Here is a 27,500-nt window from a genome sequence, read left to right on the forward strand (position 1 = left end):
CGGGGGTCTTTTACCAGACCACTGAGGTGATTATCAGCTCTCCGAGGAATGGACCGAAGGATTTCTCTTCGCTTATATTTACTTTTTATTTTATTCCGTCAATGAAGTTACAATCATTCAAAAAAACTATAACTGGATAAATTGCAAATGTTGAAGCTTCTGAGAAAATTTCACTGATGGATCTATTTCCAAAACTTGATTGGTCGCTGATTATACTGTGCAGCAATAATAAATGGTGTTGCTGGCGTCAGGCTGTGACCCTGGAATTTGCGACGGCATTTTGCAGCAATACCGTTACCAGCGAGAACATTTATCAGCAACAGCAGTTAAATAAGCGTAATAAACTTGTAATTAAAACGGATGTAAGTTAATTCATGGATTAACATATAACCAAGAATGTAATAGGTTCTAGACAGCGATAAGAAATTGCTATTGTAAGTGACTTCTGACATTTATAAAATAAATATATATATATATATATATATATATATATATATATATATATATATATATATATATATATATAATGTATATATACACACATACATATGTGGTTTATACATACACACAAACACATACATATATACTGTATATACTTATATACACACGTAACTTTAATCATCCCCATCAGAAAACCATCAATTCACTGTAAGTTTGATGGAACTGATTACCTGGGGATAAGCAAGCAGATCTTGAATTAGATCCTACCAAAACTCTCGCAAAATATGCAAAAGAACACAGCTGCGTCTGGTACTGTTGTTCTTGTGGCATTGTTCCATTCGTACCGAGGTAATTCGACACGTCATTCCATCGTCGCCTTTGCAACTACAGTCGACAAAAAATAAAAATAAAATAAAAGATGACAGTCCGGTCTTCCTTGTCCTATTATATAACACCGGGCCGATTTTTCCTTTTTTTTTTTTTTTATTCGGAGACTGTGATAATGTTGACATGGAATTCCTTCTTGTGGGTCACTATATTCCACTGTATCTTACTTTATGTTTTTAAATACATCTTCGATTTCAAGGTACATTTAACAAATAAACATTCGATTTCAAGACGCATTTGACAAATTTGGATCGTCTAAAAGAAACAAAGTTTAAGTCTGATAAGGAAATAAAGCACTGAAACAGGAGTGTGTATCTACATTGCCTAAAAAAGAAAAAATTACTTACACAACAACCAGTCAGCTTAAGTTTGATAACTAAATAAAACAGTAAAACATTAAAGTTCATCCAGAAAAAAAAACAGAGAATATGGCCACCATACACATTCTACTGTACATCCCGTGGGTGCTTCTGCCTCCCAATTTCATTTCGGTTGCCCACTAGGGCTTTCGAATCCCTACAACCGGCCTCTACCAAATATGACCGAGTGAGAAGAAAACGTCAAGTGAGGAGAGAGAAGGGAAGAGAACAGGCGAGAAGGAAAAAAAAAAAAGTCGAGTGAGAAAGAAAGGCAATCCTTACCGGACCACCCAATATCAAGGGTCAAATCCAGCGGGTTCCAGGAGTAACCAAGCTGGGAAGATTTCGTCCAGACTGAGAGGCATCGACAACAAATGAAAGAGGAAGAATAATAAGAAATAAAAAAAAAAAAAACATTGGCGAATATCTTATTTTATTTTTAAGACGACTGCGTGATGACGTTACAGTCGGAATGGACTGTTGTTTCCAATTTATCCTCATGCACTTTTGTGGACTCTTTAAATGTATTATCAAAAAAGCATACATGATGTATGCGTAAGCACCAGCCCGTACCTGCGCAAGCACAAATTCAAAACAAAATTTTTGTCTGCATGCAAACTTGGGGGACACACTGCAGATATAAACCAGCACTAAAAATGTCCCCACAATAATCAATAACAATAAAGGTTTCGGAAATATTAAGACTTGAACCAATATAAATGACAAAAGATTTGATGTCAGACTGCAGGTATAACCTAGCACGTAAAAATATCCGCACAGTAACCAACAGCGGCTTCTCAAATAATCCCAAATTGCTTTGAAACGTGAATTAAGATGTGAACCGACATTAAAGACAAAAGTTTCAGCGAACTGTTGATATTTTGACTGTTTTCGATAACTACCAGCATTAGACAATGGAAATTTATGAAGATAAAAACATGCAAACATATTCGAAAGTTTTGGCATAGAAATGTGTCAAGGAAATTCATAAAAAAACCACATCCGATATAAACCATTGATCCGCATAGATATTTCCGTAAGATTAGTGCGAAAAACATTAGCTATTTCGCATCTCCACAGAAATATAAAGTAACACCTTCAGGATTTTCTCTGCACACAAACAAGGCTTTGTAGTGCTTCGTTTAGTGTACATTCACTTCGTTTAGTATACACTGACTTTTAGTATACATTTACTTCGTTTAGTATAAATTTAAATCCGTCTGAACTAAAATTTGCCTCTCACTAGACAAATCTGTTAACTGTATTGAAAGACTGCATTCCCCAGCATATCTAACCCACCATGTTACTACTGTTGTCAAGATTAAAGGACAGTTTTGCTTATTCGAAAACACCAACAAAATTATTAAATTATCAATTAATAAGTGGCAAAATCGTAGTGACCATCTTTTAAATGGTTTCCGGCATCAACTACATTTCAGTTATTGTTATCAGAATTACACAAAAAAATAACGGATTATAACTAACAAAAGTTACCTTTAATAAGCCCTACACATAACTGCTGATTTATTTAAGCTGAACATTCAAAATCAGCTGGCTATCATAGCTGGCCAATTAAAAATTTACTTCCAAATTACGCTCATAAAAAATTGCGCATTATTACAGCCAATCAATTGAGAATTACTCTGAAATTCACATCACGCGGGTGAAAAAAAAAAAAAAGAAATAACACTCTTATTAAAGTCGACCACATGAAATAAACACAATTGCAAATTCACTCTTCACGAAGCTATAACCACTTTTCGATTCTGCTCCGTTGTCAGTGTAATTGATACCACTTGTATTTGTTCAGAGCTATATATATATATATATATATATATATATATATATATATATATATATATATATATATACATATATCATATCTATCTCCACAACACGATTACCACCACTTAGGTCCTAGTTAACATCACAACATCACGGCGTCACTGATTACACACACGATTCCAATCACAACCAGCGTCGTTCTGTCTTATCTTTATCAATCTCTTGGGAGTTCCATTAGCCCCGGACACACACACACACACACACACACACACACACACACACACACACACACACACAAAGTCACATCACAACAGGTGGAAGAGTTGAGGTCAACTGGTTCTAAAGTTCTCTCGCTCTCTGTCTCTGTCCCTCTCTCTCTCTCTCTCTCTCTCTCTCTCTCTCTCTCTCTCTCTCTCTCTCTCTCTCTCTCTCTCTCTCTCTCTTACTCCTCGGCTCCTCTTCTCCTACTTCACCGCAAACTGGAGGAGGAGCAGGAAGAGGTGGTGACAGGGGGTGTCCTAGGGAAGGGAGGGGAGGGGAAGGGGAAGGTGTAGGCCACGACGGGGGAGGGGGATTCCAGGAGGAGGATGAAGAAGCGGAGGACAGAAAAGAAGAGGATCCGATTGGTTCTTAAAAGAGCTTGAATACGAGTATGTACATAATACGTAAACAAACACATGCAAAGGCAGTAACATGACAATGTGTATGTGTATATATACATATACACACATGTATATTTATGTATACACACACACTATATATATATATATATATATATATATATATATATATATATATATATATATATATATATATATATATATATATATATATATATAAAACATCCACACAACATTGGGCAAAAGAATCAGCAAGAAAAATCATTTAAGAAAATACTAAAAACTTAAAAATCCTCAACTATCCAGGAAGGATAGTGAATAAAAAAAAATTACGAATATTAGAAATTAAAAAGAAAGAGGAAACAAAGTCAAAACGATATGAGGTCAAGGATCAGAAAATAGAAAGACGATTCAGAACAGAGAGAGAGAGAGAGAGAGAGAGAGAGAGAGAGAGAGAGAGAGAGAGAGAGAGAGGAGGGGTGGGAGGGGGTGGAAAAATCGAAAAATGTAAATGAGGAGACCCAAATTAATTCCCGAGGCTAGAAACAAGAGCACTTGAACAGGCGACACAGAGCTTCAAATTGTTCATTAAACTCCACTACAATTCTTCCTTGTGACCAATGTATAACGAGCTGTCCTTCTTGTGACATTGTTACAGTGCCTCGAGGTACAATGACCTGAAATACTGTTACAGTGTCTCGCGGTACAGTGATCTGAAACATTGTTACAGTGTCTCGAGGTACAGTGACCTGAAACATTGTTACAGTGTCTCGAGGTACAGTGACCTGAAACATTGTTACAGTCTCTCGAGGTACAGTGACCTGAAACATTGTTACAGTGTCTCGAGGTACAGTGACCTGAAACATTGTTACAGTCTCTCGAGGTACAGTGACCTGAAACATTGTTACAGTGTCTCGAGGTACAGTGACCTGAAACATTGTTACAGTGTCTCGAGGTACAGTGACCTGAAATAATGTTACAGTGTCTCGAGGTACAGTAACCTGAAATAATGTTACGGTGTCTCAAGGTACAGTGACCTGAAACATTGTTACACTGTCTCGAGGTACAGTGACCTGTAAATACTGTTACAGTGTCTCGAGGTACAGTGACCTGAAATACTGTTACAGTGTCTCGAGGTACAGTGACCTGAAATACTGTTACAGTGTCTCGAGGTACAGTGACACAGGCTCAGGTTTCATATGATATGGGAACTATGAACATAACTACTCTTAGAGGAGAACCACACGTTTTGAAAACGTATAAAAAAAAAAATCATGAAACAATTACGTTCTATTGACACAAACCGCTGTTTCAGCTATTCTGCACAGACGTAGCGATACCTCTGAAGTTCATCAGACCATGGAAAACAATCAATAATTATGTTACACGCTATAGTTTTACAGCTGAATTTATGCAGAAAACGCTATAAACACATCAATGAAATGCTACAGTAGATTCCGTATAAAACAGCCCAGTACAATCCGAGACAAAAACCGAAACTTGAATAGTTCGTGTAGTTGGATGCCATTCATTTATGGCGATCCAGGACACTTCGTTATTCTCTGATCTCCGATATCTTAAAAGGGTTCATAACTATTGCAGGAGTCAGTCAATGACTTATAAAACACACTCACTAACCTTCCAATATAAGATTTGAAAAACTGGAGGAAGAACACTCTTGATAGAAAAAGTTAAGCTACAAAGTTACACACACCAATGAATAAGAAACAATAAATAAATAAATAAACGGTAGCTATGACCTTATCGTAAAAATAAACTCAATAACAAGAAATTTCTCACAAAATCTGAACATACACATGCTAAGAAATATACTCTGGCGCAAAAAAAAAAAAAAAAAAAAAAAAAACTCTGCTTTAAATACCTGAAGAAATATTGTCATTCCGTGATTTTATGTCAGAGTTACTGACGTGGAGATATATATGTCACGCCTATTGTATTTAACACCCTCCGTACTTCCGTCTTCGGCATTTACTATACGAGAAGAGAAATGAAAGCTTGTCAATCAATATCAATACCTCGACCTGAAGAAACAGCCCAGACCTGACTTTGTTCAAAGTGGTAAGACTTGTATAAACCTTTCGGGGATAGCTATTATTATTATTATTATTATTATTATTATTATTATTATTATTAATTAACCCTATTCATATGGAACAAGTTTACAACAGGGGCCATTGACTTTAAATTCAAGCTTCCAAAGAATATGGCGTTCATTCGAAAGAAGTAACAGAAGGTAATGGGAAATACAGAAAGAGAAGATCAGTTATTAGAAAACAGACAAATAAACAAGTCAATAAACATCTATAAAAATGAATGTTCAATATTAAAATACAAGTTGAATAGTATTAGGGTAGTAATGCATTACATCTTCGCCTTGAACTTCTGAAGTTCCAACTGCACGACATCCTCTGGGAAACTATTTCACAATCTTAATTACATCCCTGGATGTAATTAAGACCACTTCATTTCATCAAAAACCAAAATTTTTGAAACATTCGATCCTCTTGTTAATATAGCAGTGCTGACATTCTGAAATGAGTTTATGAAGCAGAACAAAGGCAACTTGATCCAAACTGACTTAAGTTAACTTAACTCGGTGCCAGCTTGGGGTATACTCCCACAATAAAGTGGGCAATTCAAGCACAATATTACCATGTACTCACGTCGAATGGACCCCAACTGGCAATTCAACGCATAATTATCAAACAAATCTATTAACTAATCCACCAGGAAAATGGAATGGAATATAGAGTTTTGGCCAAAGGCCAAGCACTGGTACCTATGAGGTCATTCAGCGCTGGAAGGGGAAACTCCGAGCAGGTGGGTTTGAAAGGTGTAATAGGAGGAAAACCTCGCATTTACACTTTGAAATAATTGTTAGGAGAGGTGGATAGCAAGCTGGAAGAAAGATAATATGAATGAAGGTACAGTAAAAGAAATGACAGGGGTTGCAGCTAGGGGCCGAAGGGACGCTACAAAGAGTCTTTAATAATGCCTACAGTGCATCCCGTGAGGTGCACTGATGGCACTACGGGGAATTCACCAGAAAAAACGGACAAATAGGTAGCTTTTGCTAAGTGAGTAACTGTCTTGTTTTCTTGCAGTCATTGTTGTGAGTATTTTCAACTTGTCATTTGGGACGTTTATCTATGTTATTTTTCCTATCTGAACATACTGCAATAAAGTAAAACTATCCTTCTTTAAGCTAGCACCAAATTCAACCGTCAAACACAGACCGTGATTCTACATGTACCAAATAAAAGAAATTATTGTTACTTGAAAACTCAGCGCTCAGGGTGAGCTTGGCACAAAAGCAATTTGAAATGAGGATAAAACCTGACAGGGTTAATAATAAACAAGAAAAAAATGCCCCGAAGTTTTTTCGGCACAATCGAGTTTTCTGTACAGCGTATAATCAAGGCCACCGAAAACAGATCTATCTTTCGGTGTTCTCGGTATAATGCTGTATGAACAGCGGCCCATGAAACTTTAACAACGATCCGGTAGTGGCCTGGCCTATATCGTTGCCAGACGCACGATTATGGCTAACTTTAACCTTAATTAAAATAAAAACTACTGAGGCTGGAGGGCTGCAATTTGGTATGTTTGATGATTGGAGGGTGAATGATCAACATACCAACTTGCAACCCTCTAGCCTCAGCAGTTTTAAGATCTGAGGGCGGACAGAAAACGTGCGGACGGACAGACAATAGTTTTCTTTTACAGAAAACTAAAAAGGGCCCTCTGACATATAATTCTGACCGGTAAACAAAGCAGATTTATTGAAAGTAGTCGTGTGTTTGAATCAAATATCCCCGAGAACTCATTTCTGAGGTCTGCAATGCAAAGCCTTATGACAATTCCACCATCACGGCAGAAATGAGGTCAAGTGGTCACATGACTGACTCGGACGTGGTCTTAATCCTTTTCGCATCGCTGCCAATCTTTCCTGCAAATGTATTCAATGCGGAAGGCAAAGAATGGCCAACATTCGGAATCACCTGCATTTTAGGAATCTTGGATCTTGAAGCTGGTCAGCTGTTGTCTGATTTGAACGGCGATTGAAATTCCGTTCAGTGGTTCCTGAGATGTGTTAAGCAAAAACTTAAAAAAAAAAATAAATAAATAAATAAATAAAGCTGTGACGGCAGCCAGGTTTCGTGATCAATCAAATTTTCGAGTTGAAGAAAGTCAAAACACAAACACGCACACACATATATGTGTGTATAATATATATATATCATATGTATAATATACCCGCATATGTATGCATGTATGTATGTATCTAGGTATATATATACATACATATAATATATATATATATATATATATATATATATATATATATATATATATATATATATATATATATATATATATATATATACTCACACACACACACACACATATATATATATAAATATATGTGTGTTTGTGTATATGATATATATATATAATGTGTGATATGTTTACATGTATAAACCACATACATACTGCATAGGAACATGAACACAGTAGAGTTTACATTTACATATGCATGATGAATAAGCATACATAAATACTAAGCAACCAAACCCCGACACACACACGCGCACACACACACACACACAGAGAGAGAGAGAGAGAGAGAGAGAGAGAGAGAGAGAGAGAGAGAGAACCACAAAGACAAAGATAGCATTTTTGTGGTGAAAAAAACCTGGTCAGTCGTTCGTCTGAAATGCAATAATACCCGGCAGGTTTAAACCCAGTGCACTGCCGACTGAAAAAAAACGCGCTGAATCAATTACTCATTTTTTTTTTAAATTGACTCCTCGGGGCAATGTTTTGGTTGTTGTTCCCATTACCAATAGTATTACTTCTATCGTTATCGAAATCATTATTCGTATTGTTATCGCAATTTGAATCTATGCGATCGTTTTATGGGTGCTATCAAAATTCACTTTCACAGCGATGATACTGATGAATTTGAACCAAATCATTTTCCTATTTTCACTATTTTGATTAAAAAACGCTAGTAATTTCTATTGTCGCTACCATAAATAATATATTATTTACACATATTCAATAATTCAGCATTAATTCATAAATAATATAGATACAAATATTCAGTAATACATGTAATTGGCATCGCGACATTTAAGTTCCTGAAGAATAATAATCAGTGACATTCTGTCTCCTATTTCACAATTTATATCATATATCTAATATGAAATTTAATCAAAATAATCAGCACCAACTTGAATTAGTTGTCAAACGAAAAATTAAACTCTTAAAAGCAGGTAATCCTTTAATTTTAAAGTTACTAAAAATATATATTTCATCAGCTTTGAGTTAACATTTATAATATATTAAAGCATTATTAAAGCATTCAAAATACACACATTATATATATGTATATGATATATATGTGTATAAATAGACATCTTTGAATCTATCTCATTCAAAATGACGGTAATATTGAAGGAAGGCCAAAAACCAAGCGATGGAACCTATGAGGTCATTCAGCACTGCAAGGGAAACTGAGAGCAAAAGGTCTGACAGGTGTAACAGAAGGAAAACCTCGCAGCTGCACTGTGAATCAATTGTTAGGAAAGGATGGAAAGCAAGATGGAAGAAAGACAATATGAACGTAGGCACAGTAAAAGGCACATGAAAGGGGTTGCAGCTAGGGGCCGAGTAATGCCTACAGTGCACCGTGAGAGATACGTCATTCGGCGTTGCTGTTTGTAGGCCAGTGGCGAGCGGCTGGACCCAGCTGGATGTTGGTAAATCTAAACCTGGGAGTTTAACATCCGCAGACTTTCACCGTTATACACAGAACACTGTGAATTCACGTTGCCTTATAATGTACATAAACACACGCACATGTACTGTATATGTGTATATGTATTTACATATACATACATATACATACATACATACATATACACACAAACATATAAAATATATATATGCATGCAAATATATATATACATATATACATACGTGCATGGTGGCATTTATATACAGGTAAACATACGTAACTTTTGTCTCTCCATTTGACCTAATAAATATCCCTGTACCTATATAAAAAAAAAGCACTGACCTAGTCAATGCTAAAAATCCACAGCACCCCCTTCCCCGGGACTTTATCCGCCACAGAAACAACGCATGAAGGACCCCAAAAAAAAAAAAAAAAACAGCAAAAACAGGACGAAAAACGACCCGTCGGTAATTAACCCTTTATAACAATAAGTCGAAGAAGAATCATCCGTCGAAACAAAGACGCCGTTTTCGAGCTCCGGAACAATGGGTCTTTTGTTGGACTCTCCAGTCGCTTTCGACCAAAGGCTATTAAATAGCACATGCCCCACCGCCTCTCTTTGTCCCGGCGCTAGCTACTAGCTAGCAAACCCCGAAATATAAAATTATTACAATTAAAAAGGGAAAAAGCATCATCATAGCAAACACAGGTCAGGGCGATCGATAGGATGCTATTATTCCAGGCTTCTTCTCTGGACCCTGATTCCAGGCCTCCTGGTTGTGCGTAGGCCTATAGGGGTCCAAGCGGCAGAATACGATCTTGGCTACTGTGACGTTTGTTTCTCTCTCTCTCTCTCTCTCTCTCTCTCTCTCTCTCTCTCTCTCTCTCTCTCTCTCTCTCTCTGTCTGGTAATTCTCCGTTCGTTGTGTTTTTTCTCCATTCAGGTCGACTGTAAATACTGGCATTTAATCTCTCTTTATCAGCTCTCTCTCTCTCTCTCTATCCACAACAGCCTCCCCTCCTTCCCCTCTCCTCCTCCTTTCCCTCTTAGGACAACAGAGAGAGATGTTAGAGACAGAGAACAACGATTTCATGGTGGCATTTATCAGCATCTATTTCGTTAAAAATCCCGTCAAAAGCTAAGATTTAGACACCTACTTAATCCATTTTAAAAGACAACAGAGAGAGAGAGAGAGAGAGAGAGAGAGAGAGAGAGAGAGAGAGAGAGAGAGAGAGAGAGAGAGAGAGAGAGAGAGATTTCGGCATGCAGGCAATCTTTATAAAAAAAAAAAAAAAACAGATTTAGATTTACACAGCCAAAACGGTAATCCATTTTTTAAAAAAAGCTAAATTCATCACAATGAGAGAGAGAGAGAGAGAGAGAGAGAGAGAGAGAGAGAGAAATATTTCGACATGCAGGTAATCTTCAAAAGAAAAAAAAACTAAGATTTAAACAAAAACTAAGATTTAGACAGTCAATACGGTCATCAATTTTTTTATAAAAAGCCAAATTCATCACAATGAGAGAGAGAGAGAGAGAGAGAGAGAGAGAGAGAGAGAGAGAGAGAGAGAGAGAGAGAGAGAGAGAGAGAATGAAATATTTCGACACGCAAGGTAATCTTTAAAAAAAAAAAAAAAAACTAAGATTTAGACAGCCAATACGGTCATCCATTTTCTTAAAGCTACATTCATCACAATCACGAATATTCAAGTTACCTGCTTTATTGCACTTCTTCCAGTGGTGGCTTCCTTAGCTTTTTAAATATTCCTGACAGTAAATTTCCACATACGAGCACACGTTGCTGCCAAATCGTGCAAGCGCAAGCATATGTGTATGCATGCATACATGAATATCAATATACACATAACAGATTCTCTTTAAAATGCTTCCTGTGTCATACGTACGTATGTATGTATTTAGCTGCATTTAAAATTTTGTATAAATTAAAATGCTGAAAATATTATATGGAATGGTTTCAAGTGTTCTAGTGTAGATGTTTTGTTTTTATTCTAAAGGTTTATAGTATATGTGCATTTTTATGTACTTTTTTTTAGACCATAATTAAAGAACTTGTAATTTTAATAACTGTATGTGTTGTGGTCAATAAACATCTATCTATCTATCTATCTACCTCTGTACACATGTAATACGAACGTGCACGGGAATATGTCTTTCCAAGCCGTCAGTGCACCTCGTGCGGGGCGCTGTAGGCATTCCTTAAGGTTCTTTGCTGCACGTGCCTTCGTCCCCTAGCTGCAACCCCTTTCGTTCCTTTTACTGTACCTCCTTTCATATTCTCTTTCTTCCATCTTACTTTCCACCCTCTCCTGACATTCAGAGTGCAACTGCGAGGTTTTCCTCCTGTTGCACCTTTCAAACCTTTACTGTCAATTTCCGTTTCAGCGCTGAATGACCTCATTGGTCCCAGTGCTTGACCTTTGGCCTAAATTTTATATTCAATTCAATTCAACTCTGTATTCGAGCTTGGTAAACTCACTCATTTACCTGTTTCCACTCATTTACTAAGCAATATCCTCTCTATCAGTTCTAGGGACGCCGTGCAAGGCCAAGTGACTAAGCACGCACGGCAGACAGGTGTGTGGGCGAAGCTTCCAGGTAAGACTGCTTAGATCCGAAGCCCAGAATACATCGCACTAAACACTGTCCAATTCAAAGCGCGTCAATAGATGCTAAAGGGGATAAACTAAAAAATACGGCGGGGCCATTGTTTCAAACAGGTCAGTGTTATTGCACTCTCGGATGTGAGTAGAGGAATGAGTCACCTGCCGATTGGTTAATTGGCGTGTATTAATGAGGCGTCATTAGTGGTGGAAAGGTGCTCGTTATTAAGAAAAACTGTGTGGTTAGTATCAGGTTATATCATAATGCGATCCCTCTCTCTCTCTCTCTCTCTCTCTCTCTCTCTCTCTCTCTCTCTCTCTCTCTCTACCTGTACTTTCTACACACACAGACAAAAATACACATACATATATACAGAATATATATATATTATTTATTTATTTATTAATATATATAAATATACATAAAGTACATATACACATATATGTAAATATATATGTATAAATATAATTATTTTTACGTTTGGCTACGGCTGGTTACTTTAATGAAATATCAGTTAAGATAAGCCTTGAACAACACTCACCGCGGACAGCCGTAAAACCCCAGCAAACAAATGAAGAGATAAAATCACACATAAGAATAATGGTAGGTGGCCAATTGAAAATTCTGATCAATCCAAGATTCTACATTATTGCACACAGATTAAGGCATTGCAAGTAATAGAGAATCACTGATAGAATTTAACAGCACAGCGAATTACTGATTCCACTTGCAATAAAGAAATTAATTTAAAAATTTACAGCACAACGGAGAGCCAATGGCTCGGGTAATACGGATTTGGTCTCTAGGAATTCACTACATTTATATAAGTCTTGCAATACTGCAACGTTGATAAATCTGTCGCCGTTGGCCAGCATTGTCTACGCAAGATGGATGTCAGGGAAGCATTTTCCCGAGACGTAACAGAGTACCGGGACCTTTCCTTGAAAAAAGCGGGAGGCCATACCTTAAAAACTAACCACAGAAATCTCTTGAAATAATTTCATTATGTTTCCGACACCCAAATTACTTTCAGGACATGGTAAAAAAAACCGGGCTGGTGCAATACTATCTTAAATCTCGAGAATTTGCGTCCGGGAACGAGGGTGAACGATACAACACGCTTCCAGTCCCTGGAAAATCTGATATGCTCCATAAAAGTGTCAGAGCGAGTTCTGAAAATCAGAGAGAGAGAGAGAGAGAGAGAGAGAGAGAGAGAGAGAGAGAGAGAGAGAGAGAGAGAGAGAGAGAGAGAGAGCTTGTGTATACTCAAACACATGCTTCAGTGACGCTACCACCCATAGGTTGTCTAGGCAAAAGCAAAGTTGCATCAAGAATACGTTGCTAAGATTGCCAAAAGGATATTGCCAACGGATACAGACGAGACGCATGTATCTATTTACGTCAAATGGGAGCATCTTGGGAGCGCTTTTAATGATGTTCTATATACATGTTTTCCTCCTACATATCATTTACACTGACAGGATGGAGTATTATATTACATTCACAAGGGAAGGAGAAGGAATTGTTTATTTTTCTTTTACTTCACAATATTGCTCAAAATGCTCGATCACAGACGAACTGTCGAAGAATGTACGACCTGTGTTAATTTTTTTTTATCACTTTTTCAAAAGTTTGTTGAATCAAGAGCAAATAATAATAATAATAATAATAATAATAATAATAATAATAATAATAATAATAATAATAATAATAATAATGTCACAAGTCTGCGAAAACACTGTTCCTAATAATACTCGGATTTCACAAGGAACACAGGTTTCTAAGTTCCCAGAGAGAGAGAGAGAGAGAGAGAGAGAGAGAGAGAGAGAGAGAGAGAGAGAGAGAGAGAGAATGAACTCGTAAGATCGTGTAAATATCTCAAAATAACACGACGGAATGAATCCAACATTCAACAGCCACAGGGTACTTGCAACGAGGGAACGATATGCTTGTCACCTCAGGCGTCGTGTACTGTACCTGTACAGTCAAATTAAAAGGTTTCGCCCACGCCCACTTCCACAGGGGAACCAGGCACTCTCTATTCTGTGGGAGTCATCACCTGTGGGAGTTTGCGGATTTGCGAATTTGGCAGGACCATCATAACGACAAATGGTGAGATGCAACGGTTTAATATATAATATATATATATATATATATATATATATATATATATATATATATATATAATATAAACCTTTACGAGTATATATACATTATATATTTATTAATATATATATATATATATATATATATATATATATATATAGATATACAGACATACATACATACACTGTATATATACATTATATACATAAATGTATATCCCTTTACTACAAGAATTTCAGTTCTGAACAAACAATGAATGTCATAAAATGTACCAATCACAGAGGTAACAAAATGAGCACAAATAGAAACCACAAAGGACTTTGAACCTAAATACAAAAATCATAAAAATTGAACTTACCTGCTATTTCCTTGGCGGACTGTGATCGTGTCGTCAAAACCTGTGGGTGAATAAGAACATTTAAATATAGATATTTTTTTATATTTGTGAATAAAACATATTCACAAAAAAACAAATATTCAAAATATTAGCATAATGAAATAGGAAAGTTTATATTCTGTCTCTCATTTGTTCACCTGTGGCGATGTTTGATGTGATATATATATATATATATATATATATATATATATATATATATATATATATATATATATATATATATATATTTATATATACTGTATATATACATATATATACATTTATCTATATCTATCTATTCACTCGTTGCAATGACAATTTTGCTCATTCACAAAATATATACTAGACAATATATCCGTAAAATTTTATATTTTCATTATATAACGACTTAGGGTTGTTTGCCTGTACATTCATGAGTGACACAGCCATAATCACACACAACTATAAACAGGTCTCGGTCGGATGGAAGAGACCTGGGATATACAAAATGCCTCTTAAGCCATTTACCACGCAAATACTGGCCAGTCTAAGGTGAGGTTTTCATCCAGACAATGGAGTCTACTGAATATCATTTGAATACGCTAAATAAAACATTTTTAGCGTTACAGTTTTTCAGTAAGAAAGGCGATCGCAAAGAATTATAATGACGTCATCATGGTTAAACGACCTTGCACCAGAAATGAAAAGCAAAATAAAATTAAAATAAAAAGCAATAATAAGAACGCAAGAACACGATAACAGAACACAAAATATAAAACAGCGAACGTCAAGAGATAAAAAAACACAAGATATTAATCACCAAATTCTAAGAGGACCAGGGGTGGGCGGGGGTGGGGAGAGTCAGTCAAGGGTAGAGAAAGGGGGTGGGATTGTGAGTCTGGGGGAGGGCCAGTAATGTAATGAAACTGTTCCAACGTTAACAGTCAAGAGAACGGAAAACGATATCGCCCATCGATATTAATTACAGCCGAAGTAAAGCCGAATTAGAAGCACAAGAAGGGATAAGTAATTGGCATGCCAGTTACTGAAGGGGGGAGGAAGGGGGAAAGAGGGATGGAGGGAGGGGGAGCAACTCCATTATGCATCACAAATATTTTAGTGAGCGGAGAAACAAATTACACCACAATGCTAATCACTCTAAATCCGTGGTTATTTCCTGGTTCCAATTAATACGGAAATTAGCCTCTGGGTGCTTAGGCTAAACCTAATTTTTTCCCTTTATTATATATATATATATATATATATATATATATATATATATATATATATATATATATATATATATATATATATATATATATTATAATTCAACATCACATGATGGTAAGCGGCTGATCAAACAGAAATCCAAGAGTTGAGATGACATGATAACTGGCTTGTAACCCTTATGAAAATAAAGGGTACAGTTGGTCCTACGATTACAAGTAGGTTTACATTACATGCACAAATACATACATACATACACACGCACACACACTCACATTCAATCAACAATGCAACCATCCTAAAACCTAAACCTGAATTAACCACTTCAATTCCTTTCCTCATTGATCAGAATCTTTCAAGATTTTTCGAAAAAATTATTTGTAAGTATATCACATCATGACTTTTCATATGTAAATGGACTAAAAGCATTAAACACAAAAACGTTGCCATACTGCCAGCTTGACTAAACACAAAAACGTTGCCATGTTGCCTGCTTGCCTAAACACAAAAACGTTGCCATACTGCCTGCTGACTAAACACAAAAACGTTGCCATATTGCCTGCTGACTGAACACAAAAACGTTGCCATATTGCCTGCTGACTAAACACAAAAACATTGTCATATTGCCTGCTTGACTAAACACAAAAACGTTGCCATGTTGCCTACTGACTAAACACAAGCATTGCTATATTGCCTGCTGACTAACTACAAAAATGTTGCCACATTGCCTGCTGACTAAACAAAAACACTGAAATATTGCCTGCTGACTGTAAATCCTGACTTTGCAGATACTAGTCCTTTAAGTGCTAAATGTCAGGACGATGCCCTTCAAGTAAATAAAGCAGAAGAGTTTTAAAATAAAAAATATCTATGCCAAGACCATCATCAATCAACAAACATTACAAGAGCAGTGGGAGGTTACTGAGGACCAGTTCCAAAAACAAAGAAGCGAGGTCCTTACCTCGTCGAGGCCTCCCCGTGTGTGGAACTGGATATCACTGTTGCACTGAGTATAGAATATAAGCTAAAAGCCAATCACTGGGACCAATGAGCTCATTCAGTGCTGAAACCGAAACTGACAGTAAAAGTCTGAAAGATGTAACGGGAGGAAAACCTCAGAGCAGTTGCACTGCGAAACAACTGTTGGGAAAGGGTGGAAAGTAAGATGGAGGAAAGAGAATATGAATGGAGGTACAGTAAAAGGAACGAATGGGGTTGCAGCTAGGGCCGACGCTGCAAAGCTCGACGCTATAATGATATGACTCTTGTCTTTAACTGGTCGACATGGTTTGTCATTATTCGCTAATAAACCTCCTTCCCCGTTTTCTTCAGACGAATTTCCGTGAAAACAAGAATAGAATCATTCTCATGTAATTTTCTCTCAGACTAAGGATCATCAATGTAGGCAAAAAGAAAGGAATGTAGGCCTGGCTGTTCCTGGTCGCTATACCCTAATTATGAGGTCTTCCAGCAGTGCAATGTGTATGTGTGTGTGCGTGTAAGGTACACAGACAAGTAGGGTACTGGTTGAGGGTAGTTGGGGAGAGGGTGGATTCGGACGGTGGGACAACAGAATTGAGGGAGGGGGGTAAATTTAGGCTGAAGATGTAAGAGAGAGAGAGAGAGAGAGAGAGAGAGAGAGAGAGAGAGAGAGAGAGAGAGAGAGAGAGGGCGGGGGGGACAGGAATTTCGTCACCGACATTCACAAGATTTAAAAAACTATCATTTCCACGATTACGAATAAGCCTCCATTCACACAGACCACATTCATTCATGAACCTAACGACGTATTTCATTCACAAATACAGGCTCTCATTCATTTACCGTGTCCATTCGCTACCGAGGAAGAGGAACCGGGCTAGTGAAAGTGGGGAGGTTGGGGGGGGGGGTTCTTGAACAGGAACGTCGGCAGACCTTGGGCATGACGGCCCAAAACGACGTGTCTGGCGCTTGACGACGGATGACGTAACGTGATTGACGTCTCCCAAACGATGCGCCAATCCGCGTCGCCAGGCTCCAATTCAAGATCAAAATTAACGGAGCGTTCGTTCCAAACGGGCGGCGCTGAGCTCTTACCTATCTTATGACGTTATTTCTTTCGGGAATGCTATTTCTGGCTTACCAACAACGGCAATCCTTCTCCGCCATGTGTATTATAAACAGAAATGCCATGTCAGGCAGGGCAGCCGATCGAGACCACAGGTTATAAAAAGTCAGTACATAAAAGAAAAAAAGAAAGAAAGAAAGATATATACATATACAGTATATATTTCTGACGGATGAGTCAGAAATTTATTTCTGTTCCACACATGATTGTGTTGATTATTTCTAATATATATATATACACTGTATATATATATATATATATATATATATAAAAGGATACAGAGCTATGCTTAGCTCAGTCTTTAGACACAGAGGTTTATTTAAACACTTCTTCCAACGGATCTCTCAGATCTTATGTCTTTCGTTATGTATGTATGTATGTATGTATGTATGTATGTATGTACGCATGTGTGTGTGTATGTATATATATATATATATATATATATATATATATATATATATATATATATATGTGTGTGTGTGTGTGTGTGTATGTGTATACTGTATATATATATTTTTATATATTTCAGTATACCACAAACTCTACGGAAAGCGAACTCCACGTTTGACTACTGAACAAATCTTGAACAAGAAAATGCAGAATAACATACCTGTACACAATACGTTCGGGTTCGATTGAAAAATTCCTTGAAAAATTCCCTAGATATTGCCGTCCTTTTGGACTGGACTGGTACAAAGCAATAATGTAACTTTGAGCTGTCAACATTTTTTTTACCCCTAGAGGGGATGACACCATGTTTTACCCGTCTCCCTATCAATTTTAATTAAGGGACAAGCAGGGATGAGGTTACGGTGTCCACTCTCTGTCCGAGATACCAGCGCAGGTATCAGATGTCTGTTTTTATTGCTTGAAAGCAGTAATTTCCATTACCGCTACTGTGATTGAAACACAATGCCTTTTTATAAGCCATCGCAAGCTTAGAATAGAATAAAATATAAAATTTAGGTCAAAGGCATAGCGCTGGGACCTATGAGGTCATTCAGGGCTGAAACAGAAATTGACAGTAAAAAGGTTTGAAAGGTGTAACAGGAGGAAGACCTCGCAGTTGCGCTATGAATCAATTATTAGCAGAGGGTGGAGAGTAAGATGGAAGAAAGAGATTATGAACGGAGGTACAGTAAAAGGAATGAAAGGGGTTGCAGCTGTGGGCCGAAGGGACGCTGCAAAGAGCCTTAACTAATGCCTACAGTGCACCGCATGGGGTGCACTGACGGCACTAACCCCCAACGGAAATCGCAAGCTTGGCTCTTTGTAAGAAAATATGAAGTCCAATATGAAATGTGACCTGTAGCATTTTACACTCCAATCTCAACAAATGCTCATTTCACACGAAATACAAACTGGATGTTAACAGAACCCCATTTCATACACACACGCAAATATTAAAGCAAACATGCCTACTGTTAATGCCTCACAAATATCAAAACAATATCACAAGCATCGCATTATACTTTAGACTTTATTATTATTATTATTATTATCATTATTATTATTATTATTATTCATGAAAATCTCATAATCGCATGAGTCACTAAAATGGCGAAGAAATCCACAATGATGTCAGTATAAATATATATAAAAAATATATATTCAATATAAATTTACACTGTTTAATATATATATTTTAATATATATTTACACTGACAGAATTGTGAATTTCTCATCATCATCATCATCATTATTATTATTATTATTATTATTATTATTATTATTATTATTATTATTCAGAAGACGAACTTTACACTGAAATGGTTTAAATTGAAAAAAAAATAACAATGCTAATCAAAGAACCGAGTGATCTAAATAATGAATTCTTTACCAACGCTCTCCAGTTCACAGCCCTGTCTCGTACTATTCGTAAATTGTTTAATGAACGACGACGAAGAGGGAAAGAAAGAAAAAAACATGCGATAACAAAGAAGACTTTTCCCGTCCTTCAACCGAGGAACTATTTAAAAAAAGTATATATCCCCTTAACGCTGGACTCTTTTGAATTCTAATTACTCCGGCCTGGAACACTAATTAAATGCCCTATCACGTAATTTATAAGGTTAAAAAAAGGGGACTGAAAGACAAAAAAAAAAAAACCGTCCCACTCTAACTTCCTAAAATATTTAAGGACTGGATGAATTATAAAGGACAAGGAATTTTCATTAAATTATCTGAGGTTCCAAAATAGGCCACTGAGATTGGAAGGAGCTGGGTTGAATGAAAGAAATATTTCAATTTCGGTTAGTTTTATGAATGAGCCTTACTAAAACCATCAATACACATCCAAAGACGAATCACTTGCTAAGTTATCGCTCTTCAGGCACCAAAACAAATACGCGACTTAATTCATTAACTGACAGACAAACTTCCCTCGACTTGAAAATCTGTTATGCTAAAAACATGCATTTTAATTTTCTATACAAGAAGACTATTGTGCCGGCTTTGTCTGTCCGTCCGCACTTTATTCTGTCCGCCCTCAGATCCTAAAAACTACTGAGGCTAGAGGGCTGCAAATTGGGATGTTGATCATCCACCCTCCAATCATCAAACATACCAAATTGCATCCATCTAGCCTCAGTAGCTTTTATTTTATTTAAGGTTAAAGATAACCATAATCGTTCTTCTGGCAACGATATAAGATAGGCCACCACCGGCCCGTTGTTAAAGTTTCATGGGTCGCAGCTCATACAGCATTGCACCGAGACCACCGAAAGATAGATCTATTTTCGGTGGCCTTGATTATACGCTGTAGCGGCTGTACAGAAAACTCGATTGCGCCGAAGAAACCTCGGCGCATTTTTCACTTGTTTAACATTTCACGCAATATACAAAGTGATTGTCCGATCTAGGCGTGTTTGGCGCATCAAAAATTCTCCCAAATTATCTTGGGACCCTCAGTCATTTAATGTTTCCTAATCTAAACAGGCATAATTCGAAAAGTGGGAATAAGAGTACCAGTGGACAAATTAAGTAGCAGTTTGTCATGACGAAGAAAATTCGAGTGGTAAAACCAATTAGGAAAATAAGGTAACATTACCTCAATATCTGAAATCGATGGGGGATGGCCCCAAAGTTGCTCTCCTAGATAAACGATTCTACTTAAGACGAAGTAAGAGAGACGGGAGAGGGAAAAAAAGGCTGATTCATTGATCTGGGTATATATGTTGGCGTCACAGCGATAGAGGTCACTGATAACCCACCCATCCCGCAAAAAATAGATCACGTTCAAGGGAACATAAATGTGAAAGAGGGTTCCAGTTGAAGAACGGAATTTAAGAGAAGCCAACAAGATTAATAAGATGAAATAACCGGAGGACATTTTAGAGTATACAGAATAGAATATATAGAATTCAGGCCAAAGTCCAAGAACTGGGACCTATGAGGTTATTCAGCGCTGAAACGGAAACTGACAGAAAAAAAGTCTGACAGGTGTAACATGAGTAAAACCTCGCAGTTGCACCGTGAAACAAGTAAAACGTATAATGCTTTATAAAACTATCCTACGACCGGCCAGCCGCTCAGTTGCTCCACAGATGAGGTCAAAGCGCTGCCAGACGCAAGATCCACAGCTAACCTTAACCTTAAATTAAATAAAAAAAACTACTGAGGCTAGAGGGTTGCAATTTGGCATGTTTGATGATTGGAGGGTGGATGATCAACATATCAATTTGTAGCCCTCTAGCCTCAGTAGTTTTCACGATCTGAGGGCGGGCAGAAAAAGTGCGGACGGACAGACAAAGCCGTCACAATAGTTTTCTTTTACAGAAATAAAAACTGTTAGGAGAGGGTGGAAAGTAAGATAGAAGAAAGAGAATATGAACGGAGGTGCATTAAAAGGAATGAAAGGGGTTGCAACTAAGGGCCAAATGTCTATTTTTATTATTAAATCATTCATAAAATGTAAAACATTAGGCCCTCTCTCTCTCTCTCTCTCTCTCTCTCTCTCTCTCTCTCTCTCTCTCTCTCTCTCTCCTGTTAGGAGGAGGGGGATTATGTAGTAATTGGAAGGCGCTTCAGAAATATTGTTGGTCCTCTAATACTGCCAAGGTCAAAGCAATTAAGCTCAAACGCGGAAAAAAATTAAAAAACAACAGTAACTAAAAGGTTGGATAAATCTAAATCTACCGAATGGTGTGATCTGTAACACAATCCAAGGCACAAAAATGTTAAAAGCAATAAACTCTGTGGCTATCGAAAGGCCTGGTAGCAAAAAAAAAAAAAAATTAGCAGTGAGGTATTGTGACATACGTGGCGCCTTGTAATTATATACGTATACATATATACATATATGCATATATACCCTTACATAAACAAGCATATACGGGAAGTGAAAATCTAATATAATCCTACATAAATCCTCAGAATACCGTCCACAGGCTTGAGAGGAGTAGCAAGGCTGCGTGCCATAACTGGTCTTCTCTCTCTCTCTCTCTCTCTCCAACCACTTGAACGCATCAACCCCTGGCCCTCATCTCCCCTCCCTTGCCCCCCCGAGACACACCCCCCGTGACCTAAACTACCCATCTTCTAGTACCTCTTCAGAGGTGGCACCATCTGGCACCCTTCTCTCAAAGCTACCCAGTGCCACCTCGCTTGTTTTCCTTACCCAGGTTTTTTTTTCTTTTTAGTAAGATGAGTTTAATATTTCTTTCATAATGTATATATACCAATGTGTAGTTTTGAGTCTTGCCTATTTTTCTCAAAATAGATTTCTGGTCATCTCAACTTTCCAACAGTGTGTCCTATCTAAACATATATCTTTGTGACTGGTCCTGTTACTAATTTTTCTCCCTCAATTCACCTAGTATTTTACTAATTTATTTATGTTTTGATCTACTTATCTACTCATTTATCAATTTAACTTTTTTTCTTTTCTAATAACTGATCGCTTCTTTCTGCATTTCCTATTATCTTCAGTAACTTCTTTCAAGCGATCGCCTTAGTCTTTGGAAGCTTGAATTTCAAGTCAATTGCACCTGTACGCTAGTTCCATATGGGTATGGGTTTATCTGCTGAATAATAATAATAATAATAATAATAATAATAATAATAATAATAATAATAATAATAATAATAATAATAATAACAACCAAACTGTTAGGAAAAAAGTCTTTCCGTGTTCTAAATATGAACAAACTTCATTTGCAATCGTCCCTCAAACGTACAGATTTCCGAGAAGATTCATTTCTCGGTATGCCCAATATAGCATACTTTACAGGAGACCCCTATACAAGGCTTGGCAATTAAGCAACAAAACATTCAACCTTTTATTAACCCGTTTGATGTCCCCCGTCGATTCTTGCAAGGTGAGTATAAATGTTTGTGAATAATTATCAACAAAGACCACTGACACTTTATTTACATGCACATACACACATACTCTCACAAACACATATACATACGCGGAGTGCCATACCCGTTATATGCAACAGGCATGACGACGGGCAATTAAGATTCACATCTAATATTCATATTTTCTCCCGACGTTTCGTAATTTCTCATAATTACATTTTCAAGGGCTCTCAAAAAGATAAAATACCATACAGCTTAGTTGCTCATCATAATACATTTTATGTACATACATTTTATATATATATATATATATATATATATATATATATATATATATATATAATATATATATATATATATATATATATATATATATATATATATATATATATATATATATATATATATATATATATATATATATATATATATATAGAAAAGGACAGAGACGGAAAGAGGCAGGCAACAGACAAAAGAATGCGGCGTGCATAAAGAGAAATGCAACAGATATCAGTAAATACTCGTGAAATCACAGGATAAAAGGTGATGCACATTGCAAGCATACAGACAGACGTAAGCTATATATATACACGGCCATACAAAAAGATAGATTGATGTAAACCAATATAAAAAAAATAAAACTGATGGATATGCGCTGACTGCACTTAAAAACAAAATCCACACGAAAAATTTTGTACAGGAAAAATGAACAGAATATTAATGCCATGCGGACAGTGTGTCTGAATGTCAATTATTGATTTTTTTGTCACGGAAAGGTGAAGGTCAACATGACCTAGTGACCTTTTCCAAACTGACCTTTGCTAACTCAGGCTTACAGATGAAAAGTGAAGGAAAGCAATGCAAAATTAAATAAATTTTGCTTTTTTTCTGGGCCAACAGTGCTACAGAAGATCCTACGCTTTGCAGTATTTCTAAATTTTATGTTCTTGGAGAGGGGGGCAGCACGGTCCCTAGCTGAAGCCTCGATCTCATTGACCCAATGATGATTTTGCGCCACGTTTGGTTGAAACAACGCCAGTGGTTCTGGAGCAGCGTTCAGAATATGAAAAATTCATACCACACATAAATATATTTAGCCTATACAGACGGACTTCCAGCTCAGGCGAATTATGTGGAAAAAGGAAGAAGAGGTACCGGTGGAGATGGTGGTGGTGGTGGTGGTGGTGGTGGTGGTGGTGGTGGGTGTTGGTGCTGGAGAGCCAGAAAGGTGAAAGTGGTGGTGGAGGAGGAGGAAGGGAATTGAGTTCCAGTTGGTGGAGATAAGTATTAACATGTAGACCTTGGGATGAATAGGCGGGGGATGGCAGGATTATGAGATGATATAAGTAGCTAATGAGAGAGAGAGAGAGAGAGAGAGAGAGAGAGAGAAGCAATTAATGCAAAGTGTCTCCTCCTAGAGTTGTTAATTTGAATGTATTGAGAGAGAGAGAGAGAGAGAGAGAGAGAGAGAGAGAGAGAGAGAGAGAGAGATAAATCCAGAAGGATGCAATTAACGCACTATACGATGGTTAATTTGGATGTAGCCAGAGAGAGAGAGAGAGAGAGAGAGAGAGAGAGAGAGAGAGAGAGAGAGAGAGAGAGAGAGAGAGAGATCTTCAGACAAACAACGCTTTGAAGTCAAGAAAACAAAAGCCTGTATATATTACTAAACTTTATGTTGACTGAAATTACGTGCTAGAAAAATAACAAGAAAAACATCTACTATAATAATAATAATAATAATAATAATAATAATAATAATAATAATAATAATAATAATAATAATAATGAAACAAGAATTAACCAAATCAAAGAAAAATGGTAAAATTTAATGAAAGCAGCCAAATGATTACATTGCCTGCAAGAGTGCAACCGAAGGTCCATTTTCGAATAAATACGTAAATGTCATGATATATATAACTATAATATATAATATTTACCTCTAATTTTCTAATTAACAGTCATCAGCTTCAATTCATAACAAATGGAATTCACACCAGGCCCTTGGACAAGAACTATACCTGTGTCAGGTGGAGTAAACATTCTCCTTATGTTAATCATGGTGTACAAGCAATCATATTTCTCTCTCTCTCTCTCTCTCTCTCTCTCTCTCTCTCTCTCTCTCTCTCTCTCTCTCTCTCTCTCTCTCTCTCTCTCTCTCTCTCTCTCTATATATATATATATATATATATATATATATATATATATATATATATATATATAATCTACATCCACCTACATAAACACAAACACATACATACACAAACACACACATAATTCGTCCACTTACCAACTTTGAGTATATAAGGGGTATAAAGGTGTATATTAAATGTCAATGGTATCAGTACATCGATCCTAAAACGCCATTATCAAGAAATACTAGTAGGATACTTTTATAGAATCCTATTAGTATTTCTTGATAATGGCATTTTAGGATCGATGTACTGATGCCACTGAAATTTGATATACTCCTAAGCAGGCCTTGAGCAAAGAATACCATTAGGCAGAGTCTTCTACTTCCAGGCATTCTGTTAGCATGACACATATGTTCACTGGACTAAATGGAATATAATAATAATAATAATAATAATAATAATATAATAATAATAATAATAATAAAATAATAATAATAATAATAATAAAAACTAATAACACATTAAAGAATGGCTAATTCACTTGTATAATTGCTTTGTACAGCATTTAAGGTTATTTTATATGCAGAATAAATAACCACTGAGTTTTGTTATGTAGTTATAGTCACTTACAGCAACCGCAAGTTATTTCTCTCAATTTCATAACCAAAATGGAAAATATATAAAAAAAAAAATAAAATATTCCAGTAACAACATACGGCAAACTCTTAGCCATTGTTATTAATAAAAAAAAAAAGTAAAATGAAAGCAACCAAATGGAAGCCATACACAAGCGCGTTACGCAAGCACATGAATTTTGGTTCAAACTACTTTAAGAATCAGGATTAATAGAGTACGTACTCTATTAATCTATTAATGGTGTTTAAGAATCAAATCCGATAGGACTAAGATACAAATTCGATTCGCTTACGGTGTAACAACACCATATTTTTGGCAATAATTCCTAATAGTAACAACATCTGTCCGAGGAGAGAGAGAGAGAGAGAGAGAGAGAGAGAGAGAGAGAGAGAGAGAGAGAATTAACCTCTGAAGTGAGCGAAACAGAAAACCAACGTTGCTATAATCATATCGAAAAGCTTCGAGCACAGGCCTACTAACCATCTCACAACTCGGAACTGATACCAACGTCAACTCTCTAATTCATAAACCAATTCAAATACCTGCCAAAATGAGACACGAAATCATCTAAATGAAGACGCAACACATCGCGCCATAAATAAACAAATAAATAAAAAAGTAAAGGTTTCCCCTTCCAATATGGCGCGGACGCCCGACGATTTTCTTCCTCGCCCACCCAACAGAAAACGGACCGAAATGGAGGTAAGGCACAAACAAAATAAATAATGACGCCTGCCGCATGCCTATGAAAGGTTAAACCTGACAACGGTACGTGGCAACCGGCCCGGTGTTTGGAAGCTCTCAGACAACAGGTACGGTGTCATTATTCACGGATGTTGTCTGGCGGTCAGCTCAGGATCTGTGAAATGGCGTAAGCGAGATAAGCAGAGGTCAGGCCGATCTATTCTGGGAGATGGCTTCAAGGGAATGGGTCAAGAGTTCATTCGACTTTACGAAAACAGTTTACAGTCAGTTTAACCTTGACATCAACCCCTAGACTTGAAAATTAATTCATGAATAACTAACGACCCACGTGAAGTTTACGAAAACACGTTAATTTTTTATACAAGCTAATAAACAATAATGATTTTAGTTGACCTAAAGCAACCAACTTTTGTACAAACACAATAATAAGCTTAGATTATATTTTGCTGTCCCCTGCACTTAAAACATGACTGACGAATACGAGGTGGGGGTGCAGGACTGTCAGAGAGAGAGAGAGAGAGAGAGAGAGAGAGAGAGAGAGAGAGAGAGAGAGAGAGAGAGAGAGAGAGGAAACCTAGGCTTATGCAGTGTAAACATCACTGTCGTCTTAATCACTGCTATAATAATATTGCTAAAAATATAGCTTAATAAGAAAATTTATTGTCCAGACATTTACAGAGTAAATAGAGATTTTTAATAAGAAAACTTATTGTCCAGACTTTTTACAGAGTAAATAGAGACTTTAGAAAAAGAAGTACAAGGTTCTCCTTCTGGACAACATTTCTTCTGCAGATCAATAAGAGTGACGAGGGTTTCAAGTGGAAAGTCTCATAGCTGGTGGGCAGATCGATCGGTCGGTAAAAGGATGAGAGAGAGAGAGAGAGAGAGAGAGAGAGAGAGAGAGAGAGGCTTCACTGTCTGCCAACTGTGGCATCTAATAGTTTCA

At 36.8% G+C, this 27,500-nt stretch overlaps 1 protein-coding gene across 5 annotated transcripts in view; it reads right to left on the reverse strand.

Annotated features, from left to right (window-relative positions):
* The window catches only part of LOC136856613 (serine-rich adhesin for platelets-like), an 812,762-nt gene that overhangs the window by 393,320 nt on the left and 391,942 nt on the right, over window positions 1-27,500 (reverse strand). For all 5 annotated transcript variants that reach the window (XM_067134543.1, XM_067134541.1, XM_067134542.1 and 2 more), the window contains one exon: window positions 14,444-14,483. In XM_067134543.1, the coding sequence (XP_066990644.1) occupies window positions 14,444-14,483 (40 nt within the window). The remainder of the gene's footprint in view (window positions 1-14,443; window positions 14,484-27,500) is intronic.

This window comes from Macrobrachium rosenbergii, chromosome 36 (assembly GCF_040412425.1).
Source record: "Macrobrachium rosenbergii isolate ZJJX-2024 chromosome 36, ASM4041242v1, whole genome shotgun sequence".
Lineage (NCBI taxonomy): Eukaryota > Metazoa > Arthropoda > Malacostraca > Decapoda > Palaemonidae > Macrobrachium > Macrobrachium rosenbergii.